The sequence below is a fragment of the Balaenoptera ricei genome, chromosome 21 (genome assembly GCF_028023285.1).
Source record: "Balaenoptera ricei isolate mBalRic1 chromosome 21, mBalRic1.hap2, whole genome shotgun sequence".
Taxonomy (NCBI): Eukaryota; Metazoa; Chordata; class Mammalia; order Artiodactyla; family Balaenopteridae; genus Balaenoptera; species Balaenoptera ricei.
This window is the reverse complement of record NC_082659.1, coordinates 30,070,006-30,083,460: the sequence shown is the minus strand read 5'-3', so window position 1 is coordinate 30,083,460 and position 13,455 is coordinate 30,070,006. Positions and strand designations below refer to the sequence as shown.

General features: G+C 50.2%; 1 protein-coding gene across 1 annotated transcript in view; it reads right to left on the bottom strand.

The window, feature by feature from the left end:
* ADGRA2 (adhesion G protein-coupled receptor A2) overlaps window positions 1–2,616 on the bottom strand; it is a 34,602-nt gene extending 31,986 nt beyond the window's left edge. Inside the window, exon 1 of the mRNA XM_059909235.1 lies at window positions 1,952–2,616. Within this exon, the coding sequence (XP_059765218.1) occupies window positions 1,952–2,214 (263 nt within the window). The 5' untranslated portion in view covers window positions 2,215–2,616. The remainder of the gene's footprint in view (window positions 1–1,951) is intronic.
* Window positions 2,617–13,455: the final 10,839 nt, after the last annotated feature.

Genomic DNA, 13,455 nt, shown 5'->3' with positions numbered 1-13,455 from the left:
AGCCAGGCTGCGGGGGCGGGGGGGGGGGGGCTGTTCTTTTGGAAGGTATCTTAAGCCAGGTAGGTCAGTGGCCTGGGAAAAAAGAAGGGCCCTTCCTCCGGGGCTGGTTTGGGATGGGACGGTGAGCTAGCAGTCCTGCTGGCTGCCACCCTGTTCTGATATATTCTCGCCAAGAGTTGGCCCCGCTCTCTCCCTGGAGTGGCGTCGATGGGAATTAGCCGTGGCTGGAAAGCATTAGTTACCAAATCATTCTAAAATGTACTGCAAAACCACCTCTTAATGTTTCCCCCCTTCTTTCTGCCGTCAGTATGTTAGGATTCCCTAATCCCAACACATGCGTGTGAGCACGGCTGCTGCAGGATCCAGGGCACACACGATCCTCTCGGAACTGAATTATCGTGGCCCAGCGGGGACTCACACAGACATCAGCCCAACCATTCCACACAGCAAGCATTTTTCTCCTCCAGAACTGAGTGGGCTGGGGAATGCCCAGGCCTGTCTGGACACTTCAACCCCAGTGGACACTCAGAGGGACCTGAATCAGCTGCCACAGCTGCCTTCCCAGGCCATGGCTGTATCCCTGAGCTGCTGGGACGTGGGAGAGAGCAGAGACACGGCTTCCACCCCCCTAATGCACACATGCACACACCCACCCCAGCTGGGGAAAATGCAGGCCAGGCGGACAACGTCAGAGGCTGACCAGTCGTGTCCTGTCAGGAAGCGGGCAGCCTCTGAACTCACCCAACCAGAGGCGTTACTGTATTGTTCTGGACACAATCGGATAGACTGTGAGCCAGCTCCAACTCTGGGCAAGGGGCCGTGGGGAAACGGTCGCCGCTGGGGTCAGGAGGACAGGGAAGGGGAAGCGGCTTGGAGGCTGGATCCAGGACGGGAAAGGAAGGGGCCGCCGCCAGGGCCCGACCCTCCGGTCCACGGCGTGCGTGGAGCTCCAAGCACGTGGTCTGCGCAGGAAATCTCTGCGGTGGGGAGGGGTCGCTAATTCTCCTGCAGTTACGGGGACTTCGGACCCCCATCGAGGAGGCTTGGGGTCGGGTTGCGGGCGCAACGGGCCGCGCTGGTTGCCAGCAAAGTGAGGGCTTAATAAGGCCCGGGCTTGAGGAGGGAAAGGGTATGACGGAAGGAGGCTGGGAGGCACCCTCCTTCCCCTCGGCCAGGTTTCTTTCTCTGCACTCTGTTCGCGAAGTCAATCGAGAAACAGCCAAAGTTCACTTGTCTTTATATCCGAGGAGGGGAGGAAGAGGGAGGGATGCAGGATCCAGAGCAGAGCTCAATTCACGGATGCGCACGGCGGGAGAGGGGTCCTAGTGGGAGTCGGGACGCCGGGGTCTCATTCACCCCAGAAGCGCCTGCACCCCAAGGACAGACTTTTTCGAGCCCACCCTCCCGCCAGCTCTAGAGAGACGGGCTGCAAGCGGGGCTGGCAGGCTCCGGGCCCCGATGGGGCGCCCCCCACTGGAGGAGCCAGGCCGTCTGGATGAAGCCGGGAGACTCCTCCAGTGCGGCCAGGGACGCGTCCGCGGTGGTAACGACCACAGCCATCTACTGGGCCGCGGGCGTCGGTCTTCCCTGAGCCTTCCCCTCATCCCACCCCGCGAAGGTCCGCAACACCAGCCCTGGCTAGAAACTCAAGGGGCGCGGGCGTCCCGCCAGCGCGCATTCCCTGTCACCTGTGCAGGTGAGTGGGCGCCCGCGGTGCCTCACTTTGGGGAGCCCCCGCCCCGCAATGCTCCTTCCGCCCTCCACATCCCTGGAACCCTAATCTTTCCCTTACTTCTCTTCAAGCCTCCCTTTTCGGCTTCTGGACTCAGGCCTGTCCTAGAGTCTCTGAAGTGGCACATCGACTCTGTCCCCCATTTCCCACCCCTCCCGTCTGGTCTCCTTTCGTCCCCCCGTCGGGGCTCGAGCCGGGCCGGCCAAGCAGGATACTTACAGGGTAACGGTGCTGTTAGGCAGAAGGCCGGGCTCGGGAGGCTCCGGGAGGTCCCCGCCGCCGCACACCACCCTCCTGCGCGCCGGGCTGGGGGCGCCGCCGCTTAGCCCCTTGGGCCGCTCCCCTGAGCACTTGCAGCTGCGGATAGGGACCGGGCAGCCGGGCGCGCCGCGGATCTCGGGCGCCAAAAGCAGCAGCCACTGCAGCAGCGGCAGCAGCAGGCGCGCGGGCGCCCACCGCATCCTGCGTCCCGCGGCGCCCATCAGCCCATCGCCCCGCGGGGACCGACAGCGCTGGGGCCCGTCTGCGCGCCGGCCGGAGGGATCCGGGCGTGCGAGAGGCGTGCTCAGCGGGGGCCCGGGGCGCTCGAGGGCGGAGCGGGGGGCCCTGGGCGGAGGCAAGCCCCGGGGTCCCCGCCGCCGCGCCCCGGGGGCATGTCCGGCGAGCGCCCCGGCGGGGAGGACGCGGGCGCGGCTGTCAGCGCAGCGCGGGCGGTCCCCGGCGGCGCGGCCCGACTGTCTGCGCGGTGCTCCCGGGCCGGTTGAGGCCGGGCCGCTCCGCGTCGTCTGCTCGCTCTGCGCGGGGCTGTGACCTAGCGGATCGAGCCGGGCTCCTGCCGCCGCCGCCGCTGCGTGCCATGGATGGAGGCAACTCGGCTCGGCGCCGCTCCCGCCGCCGCCAGCCCCCGCCCGCCCTCCCGAGAGGGCGCCCTCCCCTCGCCAGCTCGTCCGTCCGCGAGGCCCTAGCGCCTCCCGATGCGCAGCCAGGCCGCTGCCCTCCTCGGAGCAAGAGCGGGCCAGCCGGCTGGAGGCCCCGCGTGTCCCCTGCACCCGCCCTGAACCTAGACTTCTCCCTCGCGCCTCTCTCCCCCCACCCAGGAATCTTCCTCTCCATAACCCACCTCAGACCTCAAAGCCAACCGCCATCACTTTCCACAAAACCCTCCCTCACTCGTGCCGTCCAGCCTTCACCCCCGATGCTTCTGGGGCTTTCACTGACCCGCGGGCTTGGCCAGAGATGGCCATGTTTTATATTGCACTTCGTTCGCCGCTCTGGGGCTGCTGAGACTCGGCTTCCCTTGACCCCCTGACCTGATGGGCCAGTCTGGAAGCCGGGGCTCGCTCTCACAGCCCTGCTCCAGCCACTGCAGGAGACAAGGCGGAGGCTAAGGAGGCTCAGACCCTCTGGGTGACCTCGCCCAGCGGGGGCTGCATGTCATTCGGCCAAGGAGGGGTCAAAGGCCGAGGCAGGCCTGCCAGATCTGGCTGCCTACCTTTTCCACATCCGTGTGTGTGTGTGTGTGTGTGTGTGTGTGTGTGTGTGTTTGATGGTAGGTGGGAATGAGGGGAACACAGAGGGAAAAGCAGGGATTCCCGCTGGGTGTGGAAGGAGCACAGCGCTGAGTCAGGAGGGCCCGTTCTCGGCAGCGCTGACAAAGGGCACAGCCCCTAACATCCTGGGGTATCGAATCTCGGGGGTCAAAATGAGGCCCTGCCTGCCTGCAAGTTGTGGCCTGAGAATGAGTGAGTGATGGGGGGCACTCGGATGGGTATGAAAACTGCCTTGGGTCTTAGATGGGCTGCAATGCAAGTTGGGAACCGGGCTGGGGATAGAGGGAACAGTGAAGTGTGGCCCAGTGTGTCTGCTTCCTCAGTTTGCCCATGAAGGCGGCCTTTTCTGCCGCTTAATGCCACAGCACCTTTGCTGTGGAGACGCAGGCTGCCCGGGTTGAGGGATCCCTGGGCAGGGCTCCTGTTCCCCATCCTTCACTGGGCCACCAAAGTCGTCCCTCCGGTGACTGCCACCTTCTTTCTGTGCCTTTGGCCCTGCTGGTGTGTGTGGCACCTTTTCCAGCACGGTGGCCTTTCAGCCGGGTCCCCACCCCCCTTCACTGGGAATGGCTTCTTTCCCTTGCGTGGGCGGCAGACGCTGAGCCCAGACGCTGGCTTCTTCTGGCTCCACAAGTCTCTCCCAGTTGCAGGCTCTGGTTCCTTCAACTTTCAAAGATAAATAAATAATGATTGCAAATGGATGAAGGGAGAAGGGGACCGGCCTCCCCCAGCAGCAGCCCTCCTCAGGGCGGGCACAGGGGCTGGGCCTGCATTCCTAGGAAGGGTCCTCACAGAGCTGCGGCCCACAGGCCGGTCTGCCACCCAACGATCCTGTTCACATGCCAGGGAAGTTCTCAAAGACATGAGAAGAGGAGGCCTCTGGCCTGGGTCACACAGCTTCCCCGTCATTTCTTTTTTGCTAAACGAAGACACTCTAAGTATGGAAAGGAATTCCACTGAAACACCGGCTCTCTGAGGCTGAATCAGGGCCAAATGACATTTAATGAGGCGATGCTTCCCCACAGGTGGGAATGAGGTGCGTGGTGGAGACATTTACAAAACACTGTCCTGTCCTGCTGGTCATCACTTTTGGTCTCTATACCCATCCAGGAAGGTGAGTGGAGCCGGGGTTACTTCCCCATTTTACAAACATGGATGAGGAAACCAAATCGCTGAGAGATAAAGAGACAGGGCTGGGAACTTTTCCTCCGATTCCTTTTAAAATGCTCTTTTCTCTGAGCCACTCAAAACTTTTCGCATAAAAATCCTTCCTGGTTATCTGTTCTCAGAGGTGCAGGGTGGAATGAATGAGTGGCTACACGTTTTGAAGTTTGTTTGCAATAGAAAGATGACTCAGGCTTAATTCCCACCCTCACGACGACATCTGGTTAGGAAGCTTGACCCTGGCCCTGATCGCGTGTGATAAACTCTTCGTTGAATTATGGATAAGTTACCACGATATAGGGATGGGCTGAATTAATCCTGCCTGAAGCAAGGGAGGGGGGCTTACCAAAAGCTTTAGTCCAATCTCGCACAGAGGTGTAACCGACCTGACTCTACTAGACCATAATTGTCCCCTTAAGGGCCTGGGGGACTCACATCCGTTATGCCGTCTCCAAAGAAGTTGGCCTTTGCTGGGTGCTAGCTGCCAACGTCTGTCTCGCCTCCAACTTCAAAGCTGATCCATTCCCCTTTGTCAAGGAGTGGCCGCGGCCTCTTACCCCACGATTGACCAGACCCTCCACTGGGGACAGCTGAGAGTGGAAAATGGGGCCACGGTCGGTGTCCCCTCCCTCTGAGCCCAGAGCAGAGCAGAGCTAGCACAGGACAGCCTGCACATCAGGCCAGCTAGCACCTACTGAGCGCCTGTTGCCTGCTGGGCACTTGTGACTATGTTTTACAAGAATAGGCTCATTTTGTCCTCACAACAGGGTGAGGATGGCTGTTTTAACAGACAAGAGGGGAAGGGGCACCTTAAGAGTAGTTTGCCCAAGGATACACAGCTCAGAAGTGATGGGACCAGGATTTGAACCAGGAACTCCAGATTCCAGAGTCTAGTTTTAACTGCCGTGCTCTATAATTTCTAGGGGAGGAGGGGACTCTCAATAATCACCCGAAGAAATTCCCTCACTTCCCCTTGAGGTTTTCTCGTTTTGATTCCCTGGCCCTCTCTGAGCTGAACCTTTACAGATGTCCACCCCCAAACCATAGCTTGTGGTAGAACCAGGACCCCCAGCCCTAATTCTTCTAGCAGAGTCAAGGAAGGCAAAAACTTTCCAAGGAGTTCCATTCCTCAGCTAGAAGAAAATAGTCTCTCTCGAAAGACTATGAGAGACTATAAACACGTATAGAGGACTTCCCTGGTGGCGCAGTGGTTAAGAATCCACCTGCCAATGCAGGGGACACGGGTTCGAGCCCTGGTCTGGGAAGATCCCACATGCCGCGGAGCAACTAAGCCCGTGCACCACAACTACGGAGCCCGCGTGCCACAGCTAGAGAAAGCCCACACGCAGCAATGAAGACCCAACACAGCCAAAAATAAATAAATAAATAAATTTAAAAACAAAAAACAAAAAAACACGTATAGAGTCAGAGCCGGCAGTAGCTAACACCGCCCAGCTCCAGGCCCTGGTCTCTTCTCCTGGCTGTCAGGGTGCCCCCCACCCCGGGGATGTTCACATTTAATTATCAGGTTTCCCGGCTCCCTCTGTGCCTTCTCATCTTCCAGAGGCAGGATCCTAACACAGACCCAGGGTAACAGTGGATGAGCTCATGGCCCATAACTGGATCCATCATGCAAACGTGACAGCCCTCCAGAGCTCTTTTACTTTAGAAGGACACGGAGGCACAGAACCTGTGAACCCCACCCCTTTCTCCCACCTCCCCCCACCCCCATGGCTCTCCTGGGTGGTCCTCTGAGCTCTCTGTCCTCTCCTCCCTGTGGGGACTATGCTAAGCTGCCTGTCCTGTTGGGACAGTCACACTGGGCGTTCATGACGGAGAAATACTCATGCCTCAACCGGAAGGAATGAATAGGAATTGTGGGAAGCTACCGAGATAAATATTTGGGCCTGAAAGGGCTTCCCTTCAGAGATCAGACTCCACCCCATACAGGGTACCTGTGTATACTTTAGACGCTCTCATAGGAGGGGATCTTAATCTCTGTCTCCATGAAAATATGACTTCCCCTTTAAGTGAAATCTGCTCATATTCGCCCAGATGATGGATAACCTCCTACACTAGGAGTGTCGTGCCTAAGAGCATGAGACTCTGAAGAGTCAAATCCTGGGCTCTCCATTTTATGGATCACGTAACTCTGGGCAACTCACTTAATTTACCCAGGCCTCAGTTTTCTCATCTGTGAAATGGGGATAAAAAAAGAATATTTACTTCAGAGGACTGTGATGATGATGTCAGTTATATGTCAACGGTGCCTGTGTGGTATACTATAAAAATATATTTGGTCTTTGTTCCTGACCCCCAGCTCCTAAAACCCTTTGCAATACCTGAATGACAGGAGTATCTTCTGTTCTTCATCTGGAGCCTCTCTGGGACACACCGGAGTTTCTGCTCACGAGGGTGGTACTCTTAGCCTCAGGATGGGGGCTGGTCACCAGAAAGACCTAGTGATTCCAGGGTTGGCAGTCTCAGCCCCACCCACTGGCCTCTGGGAACAGGATGGGGGAACTGGAGATTAAACTTTATAAAAACTCTTGAACACTGAGATTCAGAGAGCTTCTGGGGTGCTGAACAGTCACGGTGCTGGAGCGGTGGCACACCCAGGATGGGCACGGACGCTCCACGCCCCTCCTCCCCATAGCCTGTCCTATGCATCACTTCCATTTGGCTGTTCCTTTGTTGTATCCTTTATAATGAACCAGCAAATGTGAGTAAAGTGTTTTCCTGAGTTCTGTGAACCGTTCTAGCAAATTATCGAACTTGAAGAGGCGGTCATGGAAATCTCTGATTTAAAGCCAGGAGGGTGACCTAGGACTCGTAAATGGCGTCTGAAGTGGAGGCAGTCTTGTGGGACAGAGCCCTTAGCTTGCGTGGTCTGTGCCAAGCAGTCGGTGTCAAAATCGAATTAAATTATAGGACACCCAGTAGGTGTTGGAGAATTGGAGAGTTGATTGGAGTCAGAAAACACACCAGCCTGACACATTCATGTACTCAGTAAATGTTAGTACGGCCTGCTGCTGTTTTTGTTATTGATACCTGCTTAGTTTTGTCCTGTGTTATAGTTCACTGTTTACATATTTGAGTCTTCCACTAGGATGGAAGATCCCAGAAGAGGCTATTATTTTCCTTATTTCTATGATTCCCAGCCAGTTTTAGTGCCCAACAAATAGAAGAGACATTTAATTAACTTGTTCAACAAAGTGTTCCTGAGATCTTACTTATTTAAACAACATTTATTGGGCATCTACTATGTGCCCAATACTGTTTCGGGCACTGAAGATACAGCAGTCAGTGCACAGAAGGTAAAGTTTGTGGTCTCATGGAGCTAATGTTATAGCAGAGGGAACCAGATAATGTGTAAATAAATCAATAAATATGTATAATCTAGTGGGTGGGGATAAGACCAATGAAGCAAAATTAAACAGGGTAAGGGAACAAAGAATGATGGGAGGATGGAAGCAACCTAAATGTCCATCAACAGATGAATGGATAAAGAAGCTGTTGTGTACACACACACACACACACACACACACACACAATGGAATACTACTCAGCCATAAAAAAGAATAAAGTTTTGCCATTTGCAACAGCGTAGATGGACTTGGAGGGTAGTACACTAAGTGAAATAAGTCAGAGAAAGACAAATACTGTGTGATATCACTTATATGTGGAATCTAAAAAATTAAACAAACTAGTGAATATAACAAAAAAGACGCAGACTCACAGATACAAAGAACAAACTAGTGGTTACCAGTGGGGAGAGGGAAGGGGGGAGGGACAATATAGGGGTAAGGGAGTAAAAGGTACAATTATGTGTAAAATAACCTACAAGGATATATTGTACAACATAGGGAATATAGCCACTATTTTATAATAACTATAAATGGAGTATAATCTTTAAAAATTGTGAATCACTATATTGTACACCTGTAACTTATATAATATTGTACATCAATTATACTTCAATAAAAAACAAAACAAAAGAATGATGGGGAAGACCTCTCTGAGCAAGGGCTCTTGGAGAAGAACTCTGAAGGAATGAGGGAACAGGTCCATGGATTTTGGGGGACAGAGCACTCCATGCCGAGGCCATGGCAAATGGCAGCACCGTGGGAGAGCGGTCCCTGCAGCACAGGGAGGGAGAGGGAGAGAAAGAGGGCGGTGTCCTCACAGTACCCTTGACCTTGTGTCCAGATCATGTTGGGTATTGAAGACCACAGGAAGGATGTGGATTTTATTCTGAATGAGAAGAGAAGCCTAGAGGGTTTGAAAAGAGAAGTGGTCTGATCTGAATTGGACTTCTACATCTCCTCTCTGCCTCCTGGGCGGAGGATGATTCTGGCGGGAGGAGCACGGGGAGTGGGAGACCACCTCCGAGGCCAGTGCGACAGTCCAGTGGATGAGGAGGTGGTGAAGGAGGTGGAGGGGAGGCTGGATCCTGGATGTGGGTGGAAAGTGAGTCCAGCGGGATCCCTGACACAGAGAGTGGGGTGAGAAAGATTTGTCCAGAATGACCCCTAGGTGTCTGGCTTAGGCTGTGAGAATGGAATCCCCACTTACGAAGCTGGAGAAGACTCAGGAAGGATCAGATCTGGGGAAAGAATCAAGAGTTTGGCCCATCACTGTGCTCGGAGCTCGGGGTCCAGCTTGCTGCGTCATGGAGTTGATAGTCCAGCAGGAGAGGCCGGGATGGAACAAAGTAGGACATAAATGAGTCTATAATGACACACCGTGATGAGTGCTGGGAAGGGAAGGGGGCCGTTAGGGGGAATAATGGGGGTGGAAGGCCCTTAGTTTCCACTGGCGATCAGGACAGGCCTCTGAGGAGGTAATGGCTAAGCTGCCCAGAGGATAATCAGGCCTTGGCCAGGTCAGGAGGGAGGCCGGGATAGGACAGACCTCTGTCACTCGAGGGAGTAGGGGGAGGGTGGGAGGGGTGGGGGCGCACCTCCTGCCCCCGCCTCTCCCTGGCCAGCCCCTGAAGCCCCGCGGTGAGCTGCGTGGCTCCTCAGAGCTCAGGACGGTTGCATCTCTCTTGCTCCGGGTCTCCCAGGTGGATCAGGACCCGGGAGGCCTCTCGTCAGGTCACGGGGGGAGGGGCTTTTCTGGTGGGCTGGGGCGGCCGTGCCCATCGTGGCCTGGCTTCCCATCTGGTTCCGGGGCTCCTTGGGGTCTGTGATCTGTTCTTCTAGGACCTCCCCCCGTGACCCAGGGGCTGCTCCATCCTTTTTTCTTTTTTTCTTTTTTTTGTCCCTGCCATCAGGAAACTTATATTCTTTTAAAAACAGAAGTTATACATATGCATGGTTTAAAGAAATAACAAGTATTATAAGGTTTTCTATGAAAACAGAAGGCAGTCCACTACCTTTTCCCCCATTTCCGCTTTCACAGAGGCATCTATTTTCAACTCTTTTAGCTGACTGTATTTTAGATTTATCTCCATTATCTCTAAGCAATTTTTTTTTGCTTCGAATTTTATTTTATTTATTTTTTTATACAGCAGGTTCTTACCAGTTATCTATTATATACATATCAGTGTATACATGTCAATCCCAATCTCCCAATTCATCCCACCACCACCAACCTCTTCTCCACTTTCCCCCCTTGGTGTCCATAAGTTTGTTCTCTACATCGGTGTCTCTATTTCTGCCCTGCAAACCAGTTCATCTGTACCATTTTTCTAGGTTCCACATATATGCGTTAATATACGATATTTCCTTTTCTCTTTCTGACTTATTTCACTCTGTATGACAGTCTCTAGATCCATCCACGTCTCTACAAATGCCCCAATTTCATTCCTTTTTATGTCTGAGTAATATTCCATTATATATGTGCCACATCTTCTTTATCCATTCATCTGTCAATGGACACTTAGGTTGCTTCCATGTCCTGGCTATTGTAAATAGAGCTTCAGTGAACATAGTAGTACATGACTCTATTTGAATTATGGTTTTCTCAGGGTATATGCCCAGTAGTGGGATTGCTGGATCATATGGTAATTCTATTTTTAGTTTTTTAAGGAACCCCCATACTGTTCTCCATAGTGGCTGTATCAATTTACATTCCCACCAACAGTGCAAGAGGGTTCCCCTTTCTCCACACCCTCTCCAGCATTTGTTGTTTGTAGATTTTCTGATGATGCCCATTCAAACTGGTGTGAGGTGATACCTCATTGTAGTTTTGATTTGCATTTCTCTAATAATTAGTGATGTTAAACAGCTTTTCATGTGCTTCTTGGCCATCTGTATGTCTTCTTTGGAGAAATGTCTATTTAGGTCTTCTGCCCATTTTTGGATTGGATTGTTTGTTTTTTTAATATTGAGCTGCTTGAGCTGTTTATATATTTTGGAGATTAATCTTTTGTCTGTTGATTCGTTTGCAAACATTTTCTCCCATTCTGAGGGTTGTCTTTTCATCTTGTTTGTAGTTTCCTTTGCTTTGCAAAAGCTTTTAAGTTTCATTAGGTCCCATTTTTTAATTTTTGTTTTTATTTCCATTACTCTAGGAGGTGGATCAAAAAAGATCTTGCTGTGATTTATGTCAAAGAGTGTTCTTCCTATGTTTTCCTCTAAGAGTTTTACAGTGTCTGATCTTACATTTAGGTCTCTAATCCATTTTGAGTTTATTTTTGTGTATGGTATTAGGGAATGTTTTTTTTTAAATTTTATTTTATTAATTTTTTTATGCAGCAGGTTCTTATTAGTCATCAATTTTATACACATCAGTGTATACATGTCAATCCCAATTGCCCAATTTAGGGAGTGTTCTAATTTCATTCTTTTACATGTAGCTGTCCAGTTTTCCCAGCACCACTTATTGAAGAGGCTGTCTTTTCTGCATTGTACATCCTTGCCTCCTTTGTCATAGATTAGTTGACCATAGGGGCATGGGTTTATCTCTGGGGTTTCTATCCTGTTCCATTGATCTATATTTCTGTTTTTGTGCCAGTACCATATTGTCTTGATTAATGTAGCTTTGTAGTATAGTCTGAAGTTAGCGGGTCTTATTCCTCCAGCTCCGTTTTTTCCCCTCAAGACTGCTTTGGCTATTCGGGGTCTTTTGTGTCTCCATACAAATTTTAAGATTTTTTGTTCTAGTTCTGTAAAAGATGCCACTGGTAATTTGATAGGGATGCACTGAATCTGTAGATTGCTTTGGGTAGTATAGTTATTTTCACAATACTGATTCTTCCAATCGAAGAACATGGTATATCTCTCCATCTGTTTGTGTCATCTTTGATTTCTTTCATCAGTGTCATAGTTTTCTGAGTACAGGTCTTTTGTCTCCCTAGGTAAGTTTATTCCTAGGTATTTTATTCTTTTTGTTGCAACGGTGAATGGGATTGTTTCCTTAATTTCTCTTTCTGACTTTTGGTGTTAGTGTATAGGAATGCAAGAGATTTCTGTTCATTAATTTTGTATCCTGCAACTTTACCAAATTCATTGATTAGCTCTAGTAGTTTTCTGGTGGCATCTTTAGGATTCTCTATGTATAGTATCATGTTATCTGCAAACAGTGAAAGTTTTACTTCTTCTTTTCCAATTTGTATTCCTTTTATTTCTTTTTCTTCTCTGATTGCTGTGGCTAGGACTTCCAAAATTATGTTGAATAAGAGTGACGAGAGTGGACACCCTTGTCTTGCTCCTGATCTTAGAGGAAATGCTTTCAGTTTTTCACCATTGAGAATGATGTTTGCTGTGGGTTTGTCGTATATGGCCTTTATTATGTTGAGGTAGGTTCCCTCTATGCCCACTTTCTATAGAGTTTTTATCATAAATGGGTGTTAAATTTTGTCAGAAGCTTTTTCTGCATCTATTGAGATGATCATAAGATTTTTATTTTTCAGGTTGTTAATATGGTGTATCACATTGCTTGATTTGCATATATTGAAGAATCCTTGCATCCCTGGGGTAAATCTCACTTGATCATGGTGTATGATCCTTTTAATGTGTTGTTGGATTCTGTTTGCTAGCATTTTGTTGAGGATTTTTGCATCTATATTCATCAGTGATATTGGTCTGTAATTTTCTTTTTTCATAGTATCTTTGTCTGGTTTTGGTATCAGGGTGATGGTGGCCTCATAGAGTGAGTTTGGGAGTGTTCCTTCCTCTGCAATTTTTGGGAAGAGTTTGAGAAGGATGGATGTTAGCTCTTCTCTAAATGTTTGATAGAATTCACCTCTGAAGCCATCTGGTCCTGGACTTTTGTTTGTTGGAAGATTTTTAATTACAGTTTCAATTTCATTACTTGTGATTGCTCTGTTCATATTTTCTGTTTCTTCCTGGTTCAGTCTTGGAAGGTTATACCTTTTTTAGAATTTGTCCATTTCTTCCAGGTTGTCCATTTTATTGGCATAGAGTTGCTTGTAGTAGTCTCTTAGGATGCTTTGTATTTTTGCGGTGTCTGTTGTAACTTCTCCTTTTTCATTTCTAATTTTATTGATTTGAGTCCTCTCCCTCTTTTTCCTGATGAGCCTGGCTAAAGGTTTATCAATTTTGTTTATCTTCTCAAAGAAGTAATGAGGTGGATGGAGTTAGAGTCTGTCATACAGAGTGAAGTAAGTCAGAAAGAGAAAAACAAATACAGTATGCTAACACATATATACGGAATCTAAGGAAAAAAAAAAAAAAAGGCCATGAAGAACCTAGTGGCAAGACGGGAATAAAGACACAGACCTACTAGAGAATAGACTTGAGGATATGGGGAGGGGGTGGGGTGAGATGTGACAGGGTAAGAGAGTGTCATGGACATATATACACTACCAAATGTAAAATAGACAGCTAGTGGGAAGCAGCCGCATAGCACAGGGAGATCAGCTCGGTGCTTTGTGACCACCTAGAGGGGTGGGATGGGGAGGGTGGGAGGGAGGGAGATGCAAGAGGGAAGAGAAATGGGAACATATTGTATATGTATAACTGATTCACTTTGTTATAAAGCAGAAGCTAACACACTATTGTAAGGCAATTATACTTCAATAAAGATGTTTAAAAAAAA